At 36.8% G+C, this 24,158-nt stretch overlaps 1 protein-coding gene across 1 annotated transcript; it reads left to right on the top strand.

Annotated features, from left to right (window-relative positions):
- Window positions 1–1,273: 1,273 nt before the first annotated feature.
- On the top strand, window positions 1,274–23,147 carry LOC110092210 (protein TPR3). The gene is made up of 25 exons (XM_020816652.2): window positions 1,274–1,874; window positions 1,975–2,154; window positions 2,257–2,370; window positions 2,456–2,614; window positions 2,692–2,884; window positions 2,977–3,109; window positions 6,946–7,058; window positions 7,195–7,354; window positions 7,440–7,549; window positions 7,630–7,699; window positions 7,906–7,979; window positions 8,093–8,188; window positions 8,261–8,356; window positions 8,458–8,585; window positions 8,708–8,942; window positions 9,042–9,200; window positions 9,314–9,412; window positions 9,544–9,690; window positions 18,299–18,409; window positions 18,496–18,675; window positions 21,418–21,546; window positions 21,652–21,747; window positions 21,879–22,067; window positions 22,157–22,314; window positions 22,402–23,147. Exons 1-25 carry the CDS (start codon window positions 1,795–1,797, stop codon window positions 22,610–22,612), a joined length of 3,420 nt encoding a protein of 1,139 aa, XP_020672311.1. The 5' UTR covers window positions 1,274–1,794; the 3' UTR covers window positions 22,613–23,147.
- Window positions 23,148–24,158: the final 1,011 nt, after the last annotated feature.

Raw genomic sequence — 24,158 nt, 5'->3', positions numbered from 1 at the left:
AACATATTCAATGTATAAGTTGTGTTAGTAGCTCTTTAGTATTTGAGGAATATGAGTCATTCCTATTATGTGTAATTGATGAAAAAAATATATTAACTATTCGACTGTTCGTTTCTGTCTTGTTAATTCGAGTCGGGCCGGGTCGTGACATCTCTAATTTGATGATTAGAACCATAAGAAGAAGAAAGTGAGGAGGAGAGGGAAGTGAACTTTCTATAGAATGAGGGGAGATTGAGACACTTTCGCTAAAGACTGATGTCAGAGAAGGTTGCTGTTGAGAAAGTGGGAGAGGGTGCTCGACGTTGGCTATTTGCCAGATAGAAATGAAGAGTAAGAATATGAGAGGTCTAACAGCTGTTGCAAGAAGGGGAAGGGAAATTTAATGTTTTTAGTCTCCTATTTCTTTAAATATCGAGAGGAAGGTTTGGCGAGGTGGGAGGATTCTGTAAGGCGGTGAAATTGCATAATTATCGCGAGTGGAGAGAGATAGAGAGGGTCACGACTAGGGAGGCATCGCGGTTCGGCTTGCGTGCGAAGAAGGGAGGGGGGGCATGCTTGCGTTGTTCGACTTAATGCACATGTTCCACATGAGAGGGGACGGGAGGGCTTAGTTAGCGAGAATATGCCTGGACTGATTTGATCCATGTCCTGATTATTACAGAAGTTGAGGCATAAATTTAGTTCATTCCTTTCATTAAGAGCAATTCAATGCTTTTTGAGGTTTCATAAATTTGAGCTCATGAGAGGCTATAGGCAATTATTGGGTTGGTATGGATTGATTTTGAATTGATGATGAATGACATTAATAAAACACTATTTTTATGCCATGATGTTCACTTTTTTAGTAATCCAAGATTGCTAAACAAGTTGCATATCAAAGGCTTTGATAAAATAAAAAACTTCAAAAATATTATATTTATAAAAAAGAATTATTAAAAAAAAGGAGAATTCTTGATGATCTAAATAAAATATTTGATTTAGGATCTAACACATCCTAAAAAAATACATGTATTTTTGTTTAAGGGGCAAATTATTGAAATTTGAAGGATTTGAGTTTAAATTTGAATTTTGACATTAAAGGAATAGAAAAAAATATTTTCATGAATAATAATAATTAAAAAATATTTCTAAAATTTAAAAAGAAAGAAAAAGCTATGACTTTTGAGTTGTTATATATTCCAAGTCTCAAGTCTCAGAGATCCGTGCATGAAGTAAATCTATTAGCTTCTCTACAAGGGGGACCGGAAAAAATGACCAAACGAATGACCATTTCAAGCCACTAAACCAGTAGCCGTCTTATGTGGGTGGGTATAAGAGCACGCGCGTGCGTGATAACGTAATTATTTTCCCCGAAATTTCCTCGATCCTTCTGAACAGCGCAGCGGGTGATAAGCGATAGGCTAGTAGAAAAGTGATTGTATTGTTCTGGTACTTATCATATAAGTCCGTGGGCTTATTACTCGGTCCATATCAGCTGAGGGGACTTCTAATCTTACATAAAGACGCAATAGACCCCACCGCAAACCCCAACAGCTCTCTTCCCCAATTCTCATCCTTTTTTTTTCTACCCCCTTATCGTTCTCTACTTCTGCGCCTCCGCTTGCGATTTCCTACTTTTTTTTCTCTATCGAGATTTCTCTCTCTTAGCTTCAATCGGAGACGGGTTCTCCGGCGATCGATCCGGGGGCCTACGCTTACTCCTCCACCCGATCCGAATAGGCGAGGTAGGATCCAGTCGCCGTCGCCGGATCCCCGATCCGAAATAGCCCTGATCTCGCGGTATTGCACCTGGCCATGAGTTCTCTTAGCAGAGAACTCGTGTTCTTGATACTGCAGTTCCTAGACGAGGAGAAGTTCAAGGAGACGGTTCATAAGTGAGGAATCCACCAAAGCCCTCTTCTAGCCCTTGTCTCCATCCTGGAATTCTACTTTTTCTTCGCTTTGTTTTTGATTTGGTGCACTTGGCTTGTGAAGGTTGGAGCAGGAGTCGGGGTTCTTTTTCAATATGAAGCACTTCGAGGAGACGGTTCTCGGTGGGGATTGGGAGGAGGTGGAGAGGTATCTCTCAGGATTCACCAAGGTGGACGATAACCGTTATTCTATGAAGATTTTCTTTGAGATTCGGAAGCAGAAGTATCTCGAGGCTTTGGATAAGTTCGTATAGTTATTTTTTGTTGCGGAGGTTTTTCTTGTTTATGGCTTTTTTTAAAGTTGTTTATATCTTATTTTTGTGTTGCTTGGATGTTGTGGTGGCAGGAAAGAACGGTCCAAGGCTGTGGATATATTGGTGAAGGATCTCAAGGTCTTCGCTGCTTTCAATGAGGACCTATTTAAGGAGATCACCCAGCTCCTGACCTTGGATAATTTCAGGTATCGCTGTTGAATTCAGATTTTGATAACTTAATTTTGTGCTTGAATACAACCTTTTTTGTTGTTTTGGGTTCTCCTTGTGCAGGGAAAATGAGCAGCTTTCCAAATATGGCGATACCAAATCAGCAAGGGCCGTAATGCTCTCTGAGCTTAAGAAGTTGATCGAGGCCAATCCTTTGTTTCGTGACAAGCTGCAGTTCCCAAACCTTAAGAATTCGAGACTGAGGACGCTTATTAATCAGAGGTATGATGTTGTAGCTAAGTTCTCATTCCCCAGACTCCTCTAATTTTGTAGCATTCTAACTGCATTGTTCTGTACAGTTTGAATTGGCAGCATCAACTATGTAAGAATCCGAGGTCAAACCCAGATATTAAAACACTATTTTATGATCATTCTTGCTCTCAACCAAATGGTGCTCGAGTGGCATCTCCAGCTCCTCCTGTCATGAACGTGATGCCTAAGCAGGGGGGATTTCCTCAACTAGGTCCACATGCAGTTGGTGGGGTTATAACGGTGATTAGTAAATCTCTGAGCTATGTATACACCAAGTTGATATCATGGGACACATGATGTATATATATTTCATTTTTTCTTTTACTTCTCAGCCTTTTCAGCCACAAGCAACAAATCTTCCAACAACTCTTGCTGGTTGGATGGCAAATGCATCCAATGCCACTCCCATGCCGCATCCAGCTATATCGGGTGGTCCCCTTGGCCTTGCTGCTCCTCCCAGTTCAGGTACTTATAAATAACTTTTAGCTATGTGCTCAATTCATGTCCTCTTAAATTTGTTTCAGATATTAATATCTTTTGACTTTAATTCGTGCGGCTTATATTCATCATCTACATTAACTTTTCATAAATATTTGATTAGACTTATGATTCCTCATTCTTTACTTATTATTGATGAGTATTATTTAAGTGGAGACCCTTTATTCCACCAGATTTTTTGGACAGTTTTAGTTTTAAAACTGTTAGATCGGTCCACTGGACAGGTCCAGCCGGTCCACATGGGACCGGCCCAGGCGAAACATGCGAACTCTCCCGCCTATCTGTATGCGTCCGACGAGTCGCCCGGTTCCAAAGAGCCGTTTTAGGAAGTTTTTTTGAGGAAGTTTAGGAGAGAAATTGAATGTAGGGACTGTTTAGAGATTTCCTTTTGATTCGTATGCATTAAATACTTGGTTTTCATAGGGTTATGGCATCTTGAATTTGGCTGAAATTTGAGATATCTTAGATTTAGGTTTTCTTTGGGCTCTGGCGGCGTCTATAGATTTGGGAGAGATCGATCCTCCTCTCGAATTGAGGATCAAGTGTATTTTGCTAGTTTTCGTGTTCCTTTCATCAAATAATACAAATTATCTACTGTTTTTGTGACTTTGTGCGGATTTTTGTGAAGAATTCTCGCCGTTTTCCGAAGATTTATAGAAAATACTTGAGATCTACAAGTGTGTCCTATCAAATTAGTATCAGAGCAAAACTTGGGACCGTTCGTGGGCTGATTTTGGCGAAGTTCGGCGACTGATTTTTGGTCGGGAAGGGACAGAGTTGCGGTTTTTGTAATCTAAATACGGAATTTTTGGATTTACAAAAGTTCAGATAGAGATGACGGCCAAGAAAGTTGATGCGCTAGAAGAAAGGCTTGAAGGGGATATGAATCAAATCAAGACAACGGTGGAGGAAAGTATTTCCTCCATGGAAGGATAAGTAACCGATCTCCGGGACATGATGAAGAAAATATTGGAAATTCACAATCAAACGACTGCTTCCGTGGCAAAAGAGGATGAAAGAAAAAATACGAATTCTAAAATTCATAGGGAGGAAGATGAGTTGGAAATCAGGGAGGGAGAAAGAAGGAAACCCTATCTGGAGCCTTTCCAGAGGGAGGATAGAGGAGGTAGGTATGGGGAAAGGCATGTGTATGGAGGGATGGAGCAAAGTGGTGTTGATTGGGAACGCTGGGAGGGACATTATGGTTGCTAAGGTGTTGATTTTGAAGGAAGAAGAGGGGAAGTCGAAGGGGGTTTGGGCTATGGCAGGGCAAGGGAAAATCGGGAAACGTGGGGTGGGCCGAGCACTTGGGAGATGGGAAGCTATGGAGGAATAAGAGGAAATGGTAGAGATCAGAAGGTGAGGAAGTTGAAGATGCCTATATTCGAGGGGGAAGATGCGTATGGGTGGATCTATAAAGTGGATAGGTACTTTGCTGTTAATGGGCTAACGGAGGAGGAGAAGCTCACAGCAGCAGGCCTATGTTTGGAGGGGAAGGCACTGTCATGGTACCAGTGGATAGACCAGAGGATACCTATCAGGGACCGGAGAAAATTAAAAAACTGCATAATAGAACGTTTCTAAACCGACCGGGGAGGAGATTTCTATGAACAGTTCTTTGCTCTAGTGCAGGAGGGATCAATAGAAGACTACCGTGAGCGGTTCGAGCACTTGGCTAGTAGGGTGGAACGATTATCAGATATTATATTGGAGGGGAACTTCATGAAGGAGTTGAAGGCAGAGATCCGAGTGACAGTGAAAGTTCTGATGCCTAGTGACTTGGGGGAGGCCATGAGGTTGGCACAGCAGGTGAAAAATCAGAAGAATCTGGAGAACGGAGCCAGGAGCAGCAGCTCAGGAGGCTCTTACAAGACTACGACCACTCTTTTAGCACCCAAGGGGCTTGCATCAGACAACATTAATGAGACCACCAGGGAGAAGCCAGTAGGAGGGAGTGGGGAAAACTTCAAGAGGCTGGCAGAGAAGGAGATGCAGGAGAAGAGGGCAAAGGGGTTGTGTTTCAGGTGTGAGGAGAAGTATACGCCAGGGTATCGGTGCAAGGACCGAACTCTTCAGGTTCTCACCATCTGCGATGACGAGGAAACTGAGGAGGGAGGTGAGGAGGAGATGGAGGAGAAACTACACTTGGATCTGACTGAGGTTTCCCTGAACTCAGTGGTAGGATTCACTACGAATCATATCATGAAGGTGAAGGGGGAGATAGAGTGTAGGGATGTGGTGGTGTTAATTGATAGTGGGGCTACCCACAATTTCATTTCCACTCAGATCATCGACCAATTGGGAGTGAAATTGGTGGACATCGGTTGTTATGGAGTGATGATGGGTACAAGGAAGGTGGAGAAAGATCAGGGGATCTGTAGAGGAGTGGTGTTGACCATCCAGGGGATTTAGGTAAGGGAGGATTTTCTCCCACTAGAGTTAGGAAGTATTGATGTCATATTGGGGATGAAGTGGTTGCAAACCTTGGGAAAAACCAAATATAATTGGGGGGCACTCACGATGGAATTAATGGTGGATGGGAGAAAGGTAGTTATAAGGGGAGATGTAGAGCTATCCAAAGCCATGGTATCACTTAAGACCATAGTTAGGGACATACAAGAGGTGGGGGAAGATTATCTGGTGGGACTACATAGGCTGAATATGATAAGATTAGAGGGAGGGGATGTTTCACTTTTAGTGCAACACTTGACTTAGTAATTTGGTAAGTTTTTTCAGCCATCTCAAGGATGGCCACCTCCACAAGAACACGAGCATATTTCCACCTTGAGGACGTCCTCAAGGTGGATCTTTGGGAGGAGAGTATTGTTAGACCGGTCCACTGGACCGGTCCAGCCGGTCCACACGGGACCGGCGCAGGCGAAACAGGCAGACTCTCCCGCCTGTCTGTACGTGTCGGACGAGTCACCCGGTTCCAATTTCCAAAGAGCCATTTTAGGAAGGAATTTTGAGGAAGTTTAGGAGGAAAATTGAATGTAGGGACTGTTTAGAGATTTTCTTTTGATTCATATGCATTAAATACTTGATTTTCCTAGGGTTAGGGCATCTTGAATTTGGCTAAAATTTGAGATATCTTAGATTTAGGTTTTCTTTGGGCTCTAGCGGCGTCTAGAGATTTGGGAGAGTTCGATCCTCCTCTCGAATTGAGGATCAAGTGTATCTTGCTATTTTCCGTGTTCCTTTCATAAAATAATACAAATTATCTACTGTTTTTGTGATTTTGTGCGGATTTTTGTAAAGAATTCTCACTGTTTTATGAAGATTGTTAGAAAATATTTGAGATTTACAAGTGTTTTCTATGAAAAACATTTGGTCTACTCATTTTCTTCATAATTGTTCATGTAATTCGATACAGTCTCCTTACCGATAAACCGCTTGCTCTTTGTTGTAAGTCCCCTAACAACCTAACTCTATTATCGACCCCTTCATCTTTAATAGTGGTATACTCATAATCTCTGTAATATAAGTGTTTCTCTTTTTATCCTTGTAAATTTTACAGAAATCCATCTTGACATCTATTTTTAATATTATTAAGTTGATTACAGCTGACTAATTTGTTGTTAAACCCACAATTCATGTAGCCTCTAGTTTAACTATAGTTTATAATACCTATTTTATCTCTCTATGATTTTCTCTTATTGCATGGTGCTATGGAGGCACTTCTATTTTAACCACCCAATTTTAGATAAAATGTGAAAACAATATCTTTATTAAACATACTTTACTGTCAGACGATTATTGAACTTATAAACGTTGTACTTACAGCCTTTTTTTAATCAATGTAGCTGCTCTCTTGAAACGCCCTGTGACTCCTAACAGCAACCCTCCTGTGGATTATCACTCCGCAGATTCGGAACATGTTCTTAAACGGCCACGTGCTATGGGAATATCTGAGGAGGTAACTCTATTCTTCTTTTTGTTTGAGTTTACCATTTTATTCATTTCTCCACTGGAAACTATTGGATTTTTTTTTCAAGTTAGCTAGATGCTTCCTTGTAAATGCCTGACATCCCTAATCTATGGCTCTGTTGCAGGTTGCCCTACCAGCTACTCACTTGCCTGTAGGTTATGCTGCTATTCCAAGGAACCAGTACAATACTGATGAGTTGCCAAAGAATGTAGCCGTGACTTTAAATCAAGGGTCTGCTGTGATGAGCATGGATTTTCACCCTTCTCAGCCAACTCTTCTTCTAGGTTACAGCTTTGTTTAGTAGATTATTTTGTTAATTCTTGTGGGAATATATTAGACCATGCAACTTAGGTTTTTGGGATCTTCCAGTTGGCACCAATGTCGGTGATATTGCTGTGTGGGAGGTGTCCACTAGAGAAAGACTTTCTCATAGAAATTTTAAAGTCTGGGAACTTTCAGCATGCTCAACTCTCCTGCAGGTACTCTTAACTTTGGGGTTTGCATGGAGTTTTTTATCCTTTATGACTAAATGCATTTTTTTCAATGTTTTGATGAGCAGTCCACTTTGGTTAAGGATCCTTCCATATCCGTTAACCGTGTTCTTTGGAGTCCTGATGGCAGTCAGTTTGGTTAGTTAAAAAATGAAACTAGTCTTTTCCTTTCTGCTCAAAAGTTTTCATGTGTTAAATATTTTATATGTAATGTATGGCTTTTATAGCAATTTATGGCTTTGGAGAAATTTTGGAAAAGATCATTCATGATGTTGGAGAAAATTAGTCAAAAATCCCATTGATGCTGCTTGATGAATCTTATAGGCTGACCCTTTTTGACTTAGGTGTTGCATATTCCAAGCACATTGTGCACTTGTACAATTACAATGGCCGTGATGATCTATCACAGCACTTGGAGGTACTTCTTATGACTTATTTTTCTTCACTAGGACATAACAATCTTAGCTCACAAATTAGATTTTCTATATTATTATTTGTTTGTTTTTTTTCTGTGATGTTCCTATCTATTAGATTGATGCCCATAGTGGTGGGGTTAATGACATTGCTTTCTCACAACCGAACAAGCAATTGTGCATTGTGACTTGTGGAGTTGACAAAACTATCAAGGTTTGTATGATTTACTGAGATGATGGTTAGCTTTGGAAAGTGTCCCTGTTCTTGACAATCTTCTGTCTGCAGGTTTGGGATGCTACTACTGGCGTCGTGCAGTATACTTATGAAGGTCATGAGGCACCTATTTACTCCATATGCCCACATTCAAAAGAAAATATTCATGTAACTTCCTGCTCATCTTTTAGATCTCTTGTTTGGATGCTGGATGCAGAATTTATTGAACTTTATGAAATCATGCTTAACCTTCTATCTCTATCATTTAGTTTATCTTCTCCACTTCCCTTGATGGAAAAATAAAGGCTTGGTTGTATGATAATGGGGGCTCAAGAGTGAATTATACAGCACCTGGTCAATGGTGTACTACCATGGCTTATAGTGCTGATGGAACAAGGTTGCCTATCTCCTTTATTTTTGATAAGATGACCTGATTTGATATAATGGTCATCATCTGCTTTGTTAATTATGGCATCATTCTTTATGCAAAAATCTGGTATGTTGCATGTGCATGTGCAGGCTTTTCTCTTGTGGTACTAGTAAAGAAGGAGATTCATATATTGTTGAGTGGAATGAAAGCGAAGGGTCTGTAAAGAGAACATATTCTGGTTTCCGGAAAAGGTCAATGGGGGTTGTGCAATTTGATACAACGAAAAATAGATTTTTGGCTGCTGGAGATGATTTTGTGGTCAAGTTCTGGGATATGGACAATATTAACCTTCTGACAACAACTGATGCAGAGGGTGGATTGTCGGTAATTAATTTAACTGATTGATATTTTTATTTTTGTTTTCCATTTATCTTCAGAAATTCTGATTTTAAGAAATCAATTTGTTGCATGGCTATTTATTAGGCTTCTCCACGCATCCGCTTCAACAAATTAGGATCACTACTAGCTGTTTCTACTAGTGATAATTGTATTAAGATATTAGCAAATGTTGAGGGTTTTCAACTGTTACGTTCCTTCGAAAGTCGACTTTACAGTGTTGCGAGATCAGTTTCTGAGGCAAAGGTTGGTTGCTGCTATTTACGTGATGTTTTGTGCCTTTAGCTTGCTTTTTTTGTTTGATTTATATTTTTATTTACTACAGCTAAATTAGATGCAACCATTCTTTAATGCTGCAGGCACCGACCATTAGCTCTTTGGGGGCCGTGAGTGCTATGCCTGGAATTAGTGTCGCTATTGCTGATCGTAGTACCATAGTAGCCCCTATTGTTGGATTGGTAAAATCTTTTATTCTGCAGTTTCCTGGTTGTCTATGTTTTTCATATGTTTTCTAAATCCAGCTTTCCAATAATTCATATTTTGCTTTACATTGTTTGAGGTGAACCAAAATCTCTTAAAATTGTTGCAGAATGGTGATAGTCGTAGTATTTCTGATGTGAAGCCCAAGGTTCTTGATGAGTCAGTTGACAAATCAAAGATATGGAAACTCGCTGAAATCACTGAACCATCTCAATGTTGTTCTCTTAGACTTCCAGATAATCTACTTGCTGTAAAGGTGAGGATTTCTTGCTCATTCTTGGCTCGTACAATTACAGATTTATAAAGATTTGATAACCATCGTTTGGATTTTTTGTATCTGATGCAACACAATAGTTAGAGTATTAAAAGTTTTACTTACATGCAAGGTTAACTGTTGTTTTCTTTATGCCATGAAGGTTTGAGTAGTCCGTGTAGACGTGTGATGACCTTTCTGGAAAATATGCTGCTTTATTTCTATCTTTGCATCAATCAACTAGTCCTTGCAAAATTTCATCACTCTTCTTTCATTTTTATTTTGTCATCAGACTTACACCACCTAACTTTTCAGTAAGCATCTTTCGGACCCTATTATTAAACACCGATCAAGTCATGAAAGCCTTAAATTTATTTTTTCTCAGTCATTTCCACTGATCAAGTCTACTATGAAAGCTATATTTTTATTGAGAGGTTTGATGGAGAAGTATAGAGAGAATGAGGAGGATCTACATATGATATTTATTAATTTAGAGAAAGCATATGATAAAGTTCCAAGAGAAGTATTATGGAGAGTTCTAGAAAAGGAAATGGTTAATAATGCTTGTATTTTAGTCATTAAAGATATGTATGCAGGAGCTGTTCCTTGTGTTCAAACAGAAGGTGGATTGACCAAGTATTTTCCTATTTCAGTTGAATTACATCAAGGATCAACCTTAAGCCCATATCTTTTTTGCTTTAGTCATTGGATATTCTCACTACACATTTGCAAGAGGTTTTACCCTGGTGTATGCTTTTTGCTAATAATATTCTTGTTGTTGATAAGACTAGAGAGGGAGTTGAAGGTAAACTTGAATTATACAGGTCCACCTAAGAGTCTAGGCTTTCATTTGAGTAGATCTAAAACTAAATATATGGAGTGTAATTTTAGTAATAATAGATCTAGTGGTGGGATTGTGACTTTGGACGATCAAGTCATTAATAAGAGTACACATTTTAGATATGTTGGGTCTATTGTTCAGAGTAATTGTGAAATAAATGGGAATACTATTAGTAGAATTCAAGTTGGACGATTGAAGTGGAGGAATGCATCGGGCTTGTTGTGTAATAGAAAAGTCCCCCTCCAACTTAAGGGAAATTTCTATAAGAGGGTGGTGAGACCGACAATGCTTTATGGTGCAGAATGTTGGCCATTAAAAGAGAAACATAATATTAAGTTAAGTGTTGCAGAGATGAGGATGCTCAGGTGGATGAGTGGCTTTACTCTTAGAGAGGATATGAAATGAGCATATACGTGCAAAAGTTGGAGTAGCTCCAACAGAAGATAAGATTAGATAGAGTAGCCTTAGATGGATTGGTCACATAAAATAGTGGCCTTCCCATGACCAGTTAGGAAAGTAGATGTATTAGATTTGACTTATGTTAAGAAAGGTAGAGGTAGACGTAAAAAGACTTGGTTAGAAAATATTAGAAATGACATTTCTTTGTTAGATTTAAATGAGAATTTGACTCTTAACATGACACAATGGAGAAAAGGAATTCATATAGTTGATCCCACATGGTGAGATAAAGGCTTGATGTTGTTGTTGTTGTAGTCATTCCATGAAATGCATGTTTGCATTGTGTTATTCTAATTATCAAAGGGATATATAGATTATTATTAAATTATTTTGATAAGATTCTTATGCTTGGAAGTAATAAAAAGGCTCACTTATATAGATAAGCATAGTAATAGCGCCTTTGCTCAATATTTCAGATCAAACAAATGTAACGACATGTTTTTATTGAACATTATGTGTTTTAATAATTTTACTGACATGATTCCAATAAGTGATCATTTCAAAAGCTTCTAGAGGGAATGTTTTGACAAATTTTGGCAGTTGTGGAATTTTTGCTTTAATTGAGTTGTTTGTGTCCTAGTCATAGTCTTAAAAATTTGATCATTTGTGGTGCAAATAAAAACATTCTACCAAACTAGTTGTTTTTAATATAAAGCTACAATGAAATTCAGCGGTTAATGTAAAAACTTGACAAGGGCATCAAAATAAAAAAAATATATCGTGGTTTATAAGAGCACCTATGCTGTATAAATTCAACCAAGTCAATCATGATTTTAGCCTCTAAGCCAGCAAGGATTGAATAATTTTACTAATGAAAAGAAGCATACCGATCATCTTAGCATTACCAATCTTCTTCCTCAAATTCAAGACCTAAAATTCACATGTTTGTGAGAAAGTTACTAACATAATTAATATCCGTTATAATTTTATCGATGGAAAGAATATTAGAATCAAATTTTGGAATAAGTGTAACAGTAGAAAGGGATCCATCTTCAAACGAACAATGAGGTTTCCATTATATGATTTATACTCATGGAGCTAATATGACCTTTGTTGACCCCAGCAGTAGATAAAAAAAGAAGAAGAATGGCTTAAATGATTACCTTTACAAGCCCATGCTGATTTCCTGTACAAATCCAACCTACATCCTGCCTCTGCTACAATCCTTATCTCTGCGATTCGACGCCGAAATGTCCTCTCATGTCATTCTCTTCACGATACCTGCTCCGCAAGCCACAAATGCTGATTAGAACAGCACAGCTTTGTCAATAAAAAGGAGAATGAGAAGGAGGTTTCGGTTTTTATGCAAGAAACGAGCCATTCGACCCCGCTCTTTGTATCCACTTCTTCCCCCTTTTAGTCCGGCCAAAACCTCTTCAATCCTGCAGCCTCTTCCCACCTCCCTCAGTCTACATCGACGTCGACAAAACTCCACCACACTTCAATTACTATTGACCTACTTCAGTCGAACCAAAAACCATTGTGCCGACCTTCATTCGCAAACATATGAAGCCGAACTTGATGCAGTCGCACCCACCGTTAGCCTGTAGCTTCTAGCCGATCAATCTTCCTCTTCCTATGTTGTTGCTGCACCACCTCTCTACCTTAGCCATATGAACTCGCCGATGCCATAACTCCAAACCCGCACCCATACAACCTCTTGTTCTGATCTCCTTCAATCCTAGTCGAACCTAAGCAAGCTCTCGCCGCTGCCTTCCTCATCTCTCATGACCAAGACAACTGAACTCAAGACCCGACCTCACACGACTCCTGGCCGACCGAACTCCCCATCCAACCCCAACAAAACCAATCTTTGCCCTAGCCGCAAGCATAGTCGCGACCCATCTTCGATCCTTCTAAAGCTCGAAGCTGACGTTCCTCTTAGTTGACCCGATCGTAGCTCACATGACTCCACTTTTCTACCTAATCAACCTACCCAACCCGATCTCCCTCATAGATCATAGAATAGGGTATATTAAGTTTCTTTTTTTGTGTTATTTGTGCTATTTATCATTATTAATGTTTATTATTCTTAATGTGTGTGTGTATATATATTAATGTTTAATTTATGCAAGAAAAAAAGAGGAGGTTAAAAAAAAGGAAAGACAAAAAAGAGGAAAGATTTTTCAAAAAAAAAAAAGGAAAATAAAAAAAAGAGAAAAAAGGAAATACTTTGTCTCAATTTGCGTGCCACAATGTTGTCCCTATCTCCATCGCACAAAGGTATAACATTCTAAATTCAAAATCCCCATTTTCGGCGTTCGTGTCGAGCCAAAAAATTCCCTATACGCGTTCTCGTAGCACGGTAGGAGGAAACCTGATGCGACGCATACGGCGAGGCGGGTAAGCCCTATACACGCTCTTATAGCTTGGTGGGGAGTCCTTAAGTACCCGTACATGCCCTTGTGACGTGGTAGGGAAAGCCACTTATGTTCTTTAAGAAGGTACTTTGCAGCCCCCATACACACTCTTGTAGCAGGGTGGGATGACCCAGTTTCCCGTAGTTTCCCCTAAACGGGGGAGACGCCAGGAGGCTGCCGAAATTTCGTTTGAAATGCACAAAGGACTTGGACAAATTAACAGGGGACTTATGAACTTGATTTGGACCAAATGACAAGGACTTTATTTGGACATTAACTTGAACACAAATGAACCGAACTCATTTTGGATTTGAATTGAACTTGCATATGGAACTTGGCCTGAACTGAACATGAACTGCTTGAGACTTAAACAACTGATGGCGGGGAATCAAACTCAAGTGATAGACAATAAACCAAGTTTTAATTTGACAAATGTATAATAAAATTGAAATATAAAAAGGGCTATGTAATGGCCTAAGGCATTCAAACAAATGTGGGATTTACAAGCACCACTCACTAACAAGTAATGGTGGAATCATAAAGAATATTATTTAATAACATGGTGCTTTCAATGGACCACATAACTTGCATATAAACGAAAATAATTGGTTCACAACATTTATCTTGAGAATGTGAAAAAAACTACAATAAATACAATGACATGTTCATAAGTAAAATATGAAGGAGGTGAGTGACATGCTTCATATGTGATGTTCCACTACCAAAATATGCATGGGGGAGTTGCAATGAACACGACTTGCTTAAATTCAATGCCAATTAAGTTGCAAACAAACATATCAATCTTCCCATAAGTGATGTTAGCAATAGACATGCGACGAATACTACAACATTCTTCCAATTTACATCAACTAGTTAACAAATAAAAGCTGCAATTTCTTACAAGTACTGGAAACTAATGTGTGGTGAATGTGATAACACATCATGGATGTTATCAAAATACATCAAGCAATAAAGGAGTTCCATGCAAACATACATGTTAATGAACTATGCATGAATGGTAGTGATAAATAGGCAGGGACATGCTCATGAGAGAAGCGTAGAGAATGTACGATGGATAACATACGACAAACACAATGACTTGTTAACTGGTGTGTATTCAGAAAATAAAAAATAAAGTGCAGTTTGTGTACTATTAATATGGAGAGCATAGTAATATGCCTGCAAATGGCAATACTCTGTACAAACATACATAATGCATCATACGATAAATGTTATCATCTGCTGACGGCGATAGGGGAGGTGTCGTATGTATAATAATACACCTATCAGTGATGATCAACAACAATAGACACGTCAAGGATGACAAATCTTTTGCAAACATAGATGCATTTACGATGGGCTATCTATGAGCAGATGCACAAGTTCTCTGTAAGTGAAGGAAATCAACATATAGTGAACACTAAAGCATCCCCTCAACTAATATTCGCTAGTTAGAAGGTGAAAGCTACAGTCCTCCACAGACATTAAAAATTGATATGCAATTAATATTGTAATGCCCTATAGTCAACATCAATTAAACAATGTAGCCTCTTACAAATTTGCCCAGTGGAACACACAATGAATGCAAATACCCACTACAAACAATAGAGAATGCCGTAATACTCCCACAGCCAACAATAATCCAATGGAAGACAAATATATAGATCCCTTGCAAGCAAAAGGTGATCGATTGGCGATAATGCAAATGCTTAAGGGTCGCCGCAAAATACCTGTTTCATATCCAACATGTTGTCGGCAAGCAAAGAAGAAAGAATTACAGCAAGAGCAAGCTCATACGAACAAACGCATGAGATTTGTTAGTGCACTATAATTCATCTGCACGAAGCAACAAGTAGTGCACGACAATCTACCTGTATGAAATGAGCAAATGACCATAATACGCCATCGGATCCAAAACATTTATACAAGTAGACAGAAGGCATGCACGAACTTCCAAGTAGAGCGTTGCATTCAAATGATGGTTGCCCGCTTAACTGATCAACGCTAAACATTCAAAAATACCCTCACACATACACTATAATATGTATGCACATAGGTACACATATGAGGATGTATCATACACCCGCATGGGCCTCAAAGAGTGTGTGGGGATGCTGTGCGGGTCAATAAATGAACCACAATTTGAGCCCGATCTTTCTATATGGATAAATAGGAGTCGACACGGCTCGAATTATCAAATAGATATATGTTCAAGGCACCGACCGAAATATATATTTTATACGCTCATATAAGGCCTTCAAGGTGTATGACAAAAGAAATTCATCAACAAAAACATAAAGTTTATGGACCTGATCCTCCATCGACCAGTAGATAGAGTTGACAAGGTCCAATCAATAAAATACAATTGCCCACTAACACCCCGATGATGACCGTGTTGAACGCAAATCTCAACTGAAGAGATTAATTCCAAATATTCAAAACACCACCCAAATACCCATGAAATCTAAAAAAAAGTCTGAAATATTTAAAATTAAAATTTAATCATTAACCGCTTAAAGCAAAATCTATCCACCATCCGCAACAATTTACCGAGTTTGACAAGCTGAAAAATACTTCAGCTCACAAAGAGTTATTGTCTGGCCGAGAATATTATTAGGATTCATTCTCAAATAGTCTCTTGCTAGTGGGGACGTGACGCGTGTTCTCTAACCGACAAGGCTTGCATGTCACCACAGAGTAGATACTTCCGTTGCTGCTAAACATGCAAAGGGATGAAGAAAGATAAAACAGGAGGACAAATTTGAGGAAGAACTCTGGGAATTTCTATTATACCATATCGAACTATTTGTAAGACTTTATTGATTCAATTCTTCATGGATTCAATGGTACAAGCTAGGCATAAATGGAGGATATAACTTGCAATTTTTTGATGGAAAACTAAGTAATAAGGAAATGTGATAAGATACGATCTACGTATTTGAATTCAGATGTTTGCTTCATCTAATGACAAAGAATGATTGAGGCATGCCTATGAATGATGAGGTGGACGAAGCAACATTGAAAACTTCTTTAGATAGTGTAGGCGGATGGACAATAAGATTCATTGCCTCTCTAAAATTCTAGTGCATCATGAGTAACCGCTAAATATTTACATTGGAGGCCTTCAGATAGATTCCATCATTAAATAAGTGTTGTCCATTGTAAAACTCACTTGCCAAAAAATCATCAAGTTTCCTTGCTTGATACTTGTTTATGCTTTTTAGAGCATAGTTTAACAGATGCTAAAATTGATATATGTATTATGTTTTCAAAATCTTAAACAAATAGGTCCTTATGTTAAATTAAAAAAATATATCTTTTGGTTTTTATATATGAGTGAAGGTTTTATTGATGTGTCGTTAATAGTTAACAATAGAAATATTCTATCACATTTTTTTCTAAATGAAGGGAACATACTATTAAGGGAAATACTGAATTTTAAAGAATAAAAGATAAATTGTACATGCTTTATGCTCTTTTAACTCTACAAATCAGCTAACTCAAAAGCCAGTTTGATTTTAAAAGCCCATAACCTTACAAAGCTATTATACAATCACCACTCGCATGAACTCAATCTCTCGCAGAAGAGTTGGTCTACAAGATTCAAAGCCAAACCTTGAGCTACAAGAACCACACTCATTTTATTAGTTATGAAGATGCTTACAATAATATTCAAAATGAGGTATCTTGATGTATGTTATTTGCATAAGGTAATTTTAATAAAACCTTTTATAAATGAAATAAAAATACTGTAAGAAACTTTAGGTGAGAAAGGGCTTAGAATTGGTAGAGTGAAAAATAAAGTACAATATCTGCAATTTAGTCAGTATTAAATTGATAATTATAAATAATTTGTTGGAAGATTACAGTGATGTTGAGGTGCGATCTGTTCTGTATCTTGATAAGTCTATATAAAATTTTTAACAAGGCATTGCAAAGGTGGATATAACCTTTAATGTTGAGGTTATAACCTAAAATATCTTTATATAAGATATTGTGGATGTATGGTTTGCTATAACCTTTTTTGTTAACGTAGGTTTGGAAAAGTGACTTAATAATTAGTTGCATGTGATAAGAGAATATCATGGAGCTTTTAGGGTTGAGTTTAGAAATTGCAATTTGTGCTGGATATTTTATAACGAGGTATCTGCCATGTGCATGCACCATGGCTCTATCAAACCCTTTATGTTGGTTTCCCATTTATTTTAACAAGTATGATTAGAAATGACGAAGTGATGTAGCATGGAAATGAGTTGGCTATGGAGATTTTGTGAGATGGCTATGAAAATTAAGCTATGAATGTAAATTAAATGAGAAGTAAAGAAGAGGAGGAATAGAAGAACAGAGAAAGGTGAGAAAGAGAAAGAGAAACTCGGTCTCTTATCAAAGATCAGCGAAGAGAAGAGGGAAGTGAGTACCTGCCATTCAAGCAGGTTTCAATTCAATATCAAATTTATCTCATAATTCATTACAAGGCTATAAATAGAAAGAAAGCAACTAATCCTTAGATTGCCTACGGGGTTATTACAACTTACTAAAAGATATAAAATCAAAGTAAATAACATCAAATTTGACTATCCCACGAGGTGGGTTGCTAAGAAGGGCTCCAGGTCTTGCTAAAAAAGAGCTCCAGGTTTTTTTTCCTTTAGTATTCTTTGCAATGATGTCACCATCAAAAGAGGTTCATCAAAGATATCCATTTGCAGCTGTTGTCATTGGAACTTCTGATCCTCCTCTTGGAGTACATTGTTGGCTAGAATATCATTTTCTAGTCAACGACTTTACGTGTATTATATATTTCAATTCAACTTCATGTACTCCCCAACATTGCTTGAAATAGTTTGGTACATTTGTTTTCTTCGTGAATTTTAAATTTTATCACTTCAAGGTGATGCTAGTTATGGTCACATGCTTTAGGCTGACTTTTTGTCATCTTTTTTTATCCATGCAGATTGCCCGGCTGATTTATACTAATTCAGGCCATGCTATCTTGGCATTAGCATCCAATGCTGTTCACAAGCTATGGAAATGGCAGAAAACCGACAGAAATGTCACTGTGAAGGTGATGATTACTCCTTTTTTTTAAAGTCTTGAATAGGCCATACACTTCTCCATTTATCTAACATTTAACAAAGCTTCCCTCTCCAGGCAACTGCAGCTGTGGCGCCACAGATATGGCAACCTACGAGCGGAATATTGATGACTAATGAAATCAGTGATACAAACCCCGAAGAAGCTATTCACTGCTTTGCGCTATCAAAGAATGATTCATATGTTATGTCCGCATCAGGCGGGAAGATATCCCTCTTTAATATGATGACATTCAAGGTGACTTGCTTCATGTGCTTAAACCTCTATTGTTAATTTGGGTTGGCTTCATGAATCCTAATTTTTTATTTGTTCATGTTTTGTTATTTAAATTGTTAAATTTATTCTTTGAAAATCATTTTGAACTATTCATATTCTCAAGCTTTATTCTCCTTCCTAATCTTTAGACATTAATTTAATTCGCCCTTCTAATGTGCGTGTTTAATGTCATTGTTTATGTCATTTTGTTGTATGATAGAATAAAGTTGTACTATGAAGGTTCCCTATATTTGGTGAGTGTTTAGTGCTAATGTTCATTGTTTATGTTTTAGCTTAGGATAGCATAAAGTTATATTAGGAAAGTTCTTTGGATTTAAAGAGTAGTTTATGCTAATGTTGTTGTTCCCTAAAATGTTGTATTCATTCTCCTATTATAAATAAGGGGAGTCTTTATTGAATAATACACACAAATTTTTCCTTTAATAATTCAAACCACTGAATCTCTTTAATTACCTTTTTTCAACATATCACTTCAATAATTATCCTGATATAATTATTCATTAATTTATCATTTATATTTTTTTAACAAATTCATTTTAATGTTCTTATTTCCTCCATAAAATATCGGCCTTCTTATGACCGTGTTAGGAGAGTAGATGTATTAGATATGACCTATGTTAAGAAAGGTAAAGGTAAACTTACAAAAACTTGGTTATAAAGTATTACAAATGACCTTGTTTTATTAGATTTAAATGAGAATTTGACTCTTAATATGACACAATGGAGAAAGTAGATTCATGTAGTTGACCCCACGTAGTGTGATAAAGGCTTGATGTTGTTGTTGTTTTTATTTCTGACAGGAAATGCTTGTAGAAAACCAAGAAAGCTAGGCTGAATTTGAATTTTATGAGAAGAGCGATGAAGAAAACTAGGAGAAAAACCTTTATAACTGATGAAATATGGAAGAAAATGAATAAGATTCAATGGATCTTCAATTCGAAAGGAAGATCCGGCTCTCCCAATCTCTAGTCGTTAGATAGAGCCCAATCAATCGTTAGAACAATCTAATTTCAGCCAAACAAGAGATAACCCCTAACCCTAGGGAAAATATCCTACTTAAAGATACAATCATGAAGTAAATCTCAAAATAGCCCCTCCTTTGAATTTTCCCTCCTAAACACATTAATCCCTCTCTTAATACCAGCTACTATACCCCACCCAAAGGGCCGAACCTTATGGGGAGTTCCGCCTCTGATAAACTAAGGCCGATCTAGGATGGACTGGCTGGACCAATCCAGTGACCGGTCTAATAGTTTCCTTCGTGCTCAATTTAGGATATTTTTTTACTTCACAACACTTAGATTCATGCAACATGCCTAGTCTAATTAAAAGTTTATAATACTTTCTAGGCATTCTTTATTTGAACAATTCAACCTTAACTTTAGAAGCTATAGCCTTATCTATATCCCATTATTTTATATAATGGGTACAAGATACTTAAATGTATCACATCTAGGCATCACTTTATCTTAATATAATTAACTGATAATTATTAATATCACATCTACTCATGCATTCATTTTTTATTCCACTAATTATAAGTTATCTATCTTCTAAAATATTTTTCCATTACTCAAAACTTTCTTTTATTTCAGTAGACAGCACTACAAAAAAATAGATCAAGGCATCTCCCTTTAAGTATTATTTATGTGCATCTTCATGATAACTTCAATAGTCATTTAATACATATTTGTTCTCTTAGGCACATCCTATCAATTATTGTGGTACTTAATCATATGTTTTCTCAAGATCCATGCATATCATATTAAGATTCTTTCTCCGATATCTTTGCTTTTTCATTAATTGTCGTCATATAAAAATAGCTATCATAGTAACTCTTTTTGGCAGTATGAAAAAATTGTTTATTTGAAAACGATACACATTTTTTAAGTATATGTTTCATTACTCTCTTTCATAACAATTACATTAATCGCAAACTTAAACATCTTCATGATTATTAAATGTTGTAAACATAGAACTTATTCTCAAGTCATTTGACATTCCATATAACTCTTCACGTGTTAATATGCATCTAATATGAACCTAAAACTTTTATTTATGCAATTTTCAGTTATAACTTCATTTTTTGGATCAATCTATAATATGCTTCACTATTCGACACACACTTCTAAAATGATATTCTTATTACTCCATTTAATTGTTTCTCAAAGTGCTATTGTCATTTTTCTTGAATATCTTCAACTTTAACTGATACCCTATTACATTTCACTTATAATGCATCTAATTTGATTGAAGCCACTAGATCTTTTATATCATGTCTTAATTATTCAATATATCTCTTTTTCTCCTTCTTCTTCGGTATAATTGCTCACCACATCCTTTACAAGAATTCTAGCTTTTTATAATTATTGTAAGGCATAGTAATGTTTAATTTCTGCCATTTTTTTCGTTGAGAAGATTTCGTACCTCCTGAATAAATGATTGAGTTCCCTTGCTATCCTACAATTTGGTTCTAACTCTTTAAATTTGTTATTGCTATCTTTTAAACTACTCTTATAAGATATTCAAACTTGGGTGGGCCAAACCTTTGATTTTCAACAATAATATAAAGAGAAAAAAAAAAAAAAGATACGAATCAAATTTCGCACACATAAATATGTGTCAGTGTGGTATTAAATGTCGGTGTTTGTGTATATCAGTATTTTTTATGATGACTAAAGCTCTCCATCTCGTTTATTGCAGACGATGACAACTTTCATGCCTCCACCACCAACAGCGACCTTTCTTGCTTTTCACCCTCAAGACAATAATATCATTGCCATAGGCATGGATGATTCTTCCATCCAAATCTATAATGTGCGGGTTGATGAGGTTTGATCCTTCCCACTAACCAATGTTTTTTAGCCTGCGGGTTTGGCATAAAGTGTAGTTATGACGTTCTCCTTTTTTTACTTCTGTTTGTATTGCACTGTGCAGGTTAAAAGCAAACTCAGAGGGCATCAAAATAGGATTACTGGTCTTGCATTTTCGAATGTCCTTAATGTTCTCGTATCTTCAGGAGTAGATGCTCAGGTATGCATCATAATCTCATGAGATTTATTGCAGATTGAATGCTTCATATGGGACATTCTATTCATCGTATGAACAAAATGAATCAGCAATTTCTTTTCTGATGAAAAAGCATCCTCTTTTCTTTGTTGCAGTTGTGTGTGTGGGGAATGGATACTTGGGAAAAACAAGCGAGCAAATTTTTACAGATTCCTCCTAATCGGATGTCAGGTGCCTTTGCAGAAACCAAGGTTCAATTTCACCAGGACCAGGTTCAATTTTTGGTTGTTCATGAATCCCAGATTGCAATTTATGAAGCAACAAAACTGGACTGTCATAAACAGGTGGGTTCATCAATCCATCTTTTGCATATGCCAACTAGACTAGTCCACCTGGAAATTATTATTTGATAAATAATTTGAATCTTCTGCAGTGGATCCCACGGGACATGTCTGTAACACATGCTACATATTCATGCGATAGCCAAATGATATATGCAACCTTCACAGATGGAAGTGTGAGCATCTTCACGTCTGCACTTCGATTGAGATGTCGGATAAGCCCCATGGCCTATCTCAAAGCACCGCCAAGGTATGATATGATCACGTATCATTTACTCAATAACAGTTATATGTGTTTCTTCTACATGTTTAGTTTCATCTTAAATATTTTTCTCAGTGTGAACACGTATCCTGTTGTGGTGGCTGCCCATCCCACTGAACCCAATCAGCTCGCCTTGGGTCTTAGCGATGGCGGTGTTCATGTGCTCGAACCATTGGACTCAAACGAAGGCAAATGGGGATCCGCTCCCCCGACGGAAAATGTAGGTGCCAGCTCCAGCTCCAGCCAACCTGTTGGAAATCCTAATTCAGATCAACCACCAAGGTGATACAGCTGCTGGAAGCTTATTTGACATTTGCGCCAAGTTTTCTTCTGGGAGTGTAGAGGGTTCGTTGCTCCCAAGGGGGGCAGTAATTGGAAATCAAGTTGATCAATGTGAGTCAGATGTTTGACATAAGTTTAGTGTATGCTGATTTGCATCAGAAAAACCATTGCTTTATACAGATCATGGTGACTAACTTGTATATGGTAAAGCTTGCATCAAGTATTCTACTGAATAGAAGATGCATGGAGACTGCTCAGTGGAAGTCATGGGGAGTGCAGCAGCTGCCTTTGTTCACGGTTAGGCTCTTAACAGAAAAGTATCATGTTTTTAGAAATTATTTTTGCCTCATCTTATTAAATTATTTTGAAATGTGTGAAGAATTAGCATCTTTTATATTGTATCAGTAATATTCCATCAATATTTTATTTGAAATCTTTCACTCCGTTGATGCTTTGTTTCTTGTTAATTTTTTATTTCAGGTCCAATGTAATGTTTTAACTCTGGATAGTTCCAATTTTTTTGTTTTATTATTGGTATATGATTTGAGTTCACTCTGTTTGCTTACTTGTGATGTGGTGGACAAATTTTATCATCCTCACCAAATCATATATTTTATAATCTAAGCACGGTATATAAAATAATATATTATCCCAAAGGATAAAAATATTATTTTATTATGGACTCAATAACAAAATATATAATTTTTATTTTAACAAAGATTTTCTCCTATTCAATAGAATTTATTTTATTATGCAAAAGTATTTGTTATTTAAGAAGACCTTTGATTGAATTAATGGTTTTTTTTTCCAGCTCATCAAAACATTGGCTAAATTTTTTATTTTGAGATTTATGAAATTTTGTTTAAAGGTATAATATTTAGGAATTTCAAAAGACGAACAATCAACTTGAAATCAAATTTGAAATGGAAGCTAAAGGAATGAAATATAAGAGTACTTGATTATGAGAAAATTCAAAAGTACTCAAGCTATCTTATGTTGATTTTATTTAAGTTGATCTTTTTTATTTAGAATGTTAGCATTTAAATTATTTAAACAACACACATTACATAAAATGATTGGAAGATGAGAACTTATGAAGGGTAGTCCTTTAATTTAAGTCTAATGGAGTGCAAATTATCTAAGGCATATCCAACTCAATTCTTAATTTATTACTCTGCCTGAAATTAACTACTAGCCAATTCACCTAATCGCTTTTAAAATAATGAAATTCATTCTCAATGCATATGAAGAATAGAAAATATTATTTTTCTTAAAAACTATGACTTATAATTTGACTTTGAGTTCAAGATGTCTGATCATATATGTATGCATAATGCCGATATAAAATTTTAAATTTTTATAATCTAATAAATAAATGAGAGCTTTTTTACATGGACACACTTGGCTATGTATAATCATTTTAAAATTTGACTCCTTAAAAGAAACCATGCAATTTTAGATTCTTTATATTTTTAATAGATAGAAAATTTAATTTTATCCTACGCGTCTACCACATAAACAAGTTCAGACCACCCCTAAGCAAAAGCAAA

Source organism: Dendrobium catenatum, unplaced genomic scaffold, assembly GCF_001605985.2.
Source record: "Dendrobium catenatum unplaced genomic scaffold, ASM160598v2 fragScaff_scaffold_1288, whole genome shotgun sequence".
Classification (NCBI taxonomy): domain Eukaryota; kingdom Viridiplantae; phylum Streptophyta; class Magnoliopsida; order Asparagales; family Orchidaceae; genus Dendrobium; species Dendrobium catenatum.
This window is presented reverse-complemented; position numbering and strand designations above follow the sequence as displayed.

Coding starts and splice junctions, on each gene's coding strand:
- LOC110092210 (XM_020816652.2), top strand. CDS start 1,795: ATGAGTTCTCTTAGCAGAGAACTCGTGTTCTTGATACTGCAGTTCCTA. Junction 8,586..8,707: donor TATAGTGCTGATGGAACAAG/GTTGCCTATCTC, acceptor GTGCATGTGCAG/GCTTTTCTCTTGTGGTACTA. Junction 18,676..21,417: donor TTAATATGATGACATTCAAG/GTGACTTGCTTC, acceptor CGTTTATTGCAG/ACGATGACAACTTTCATGCC.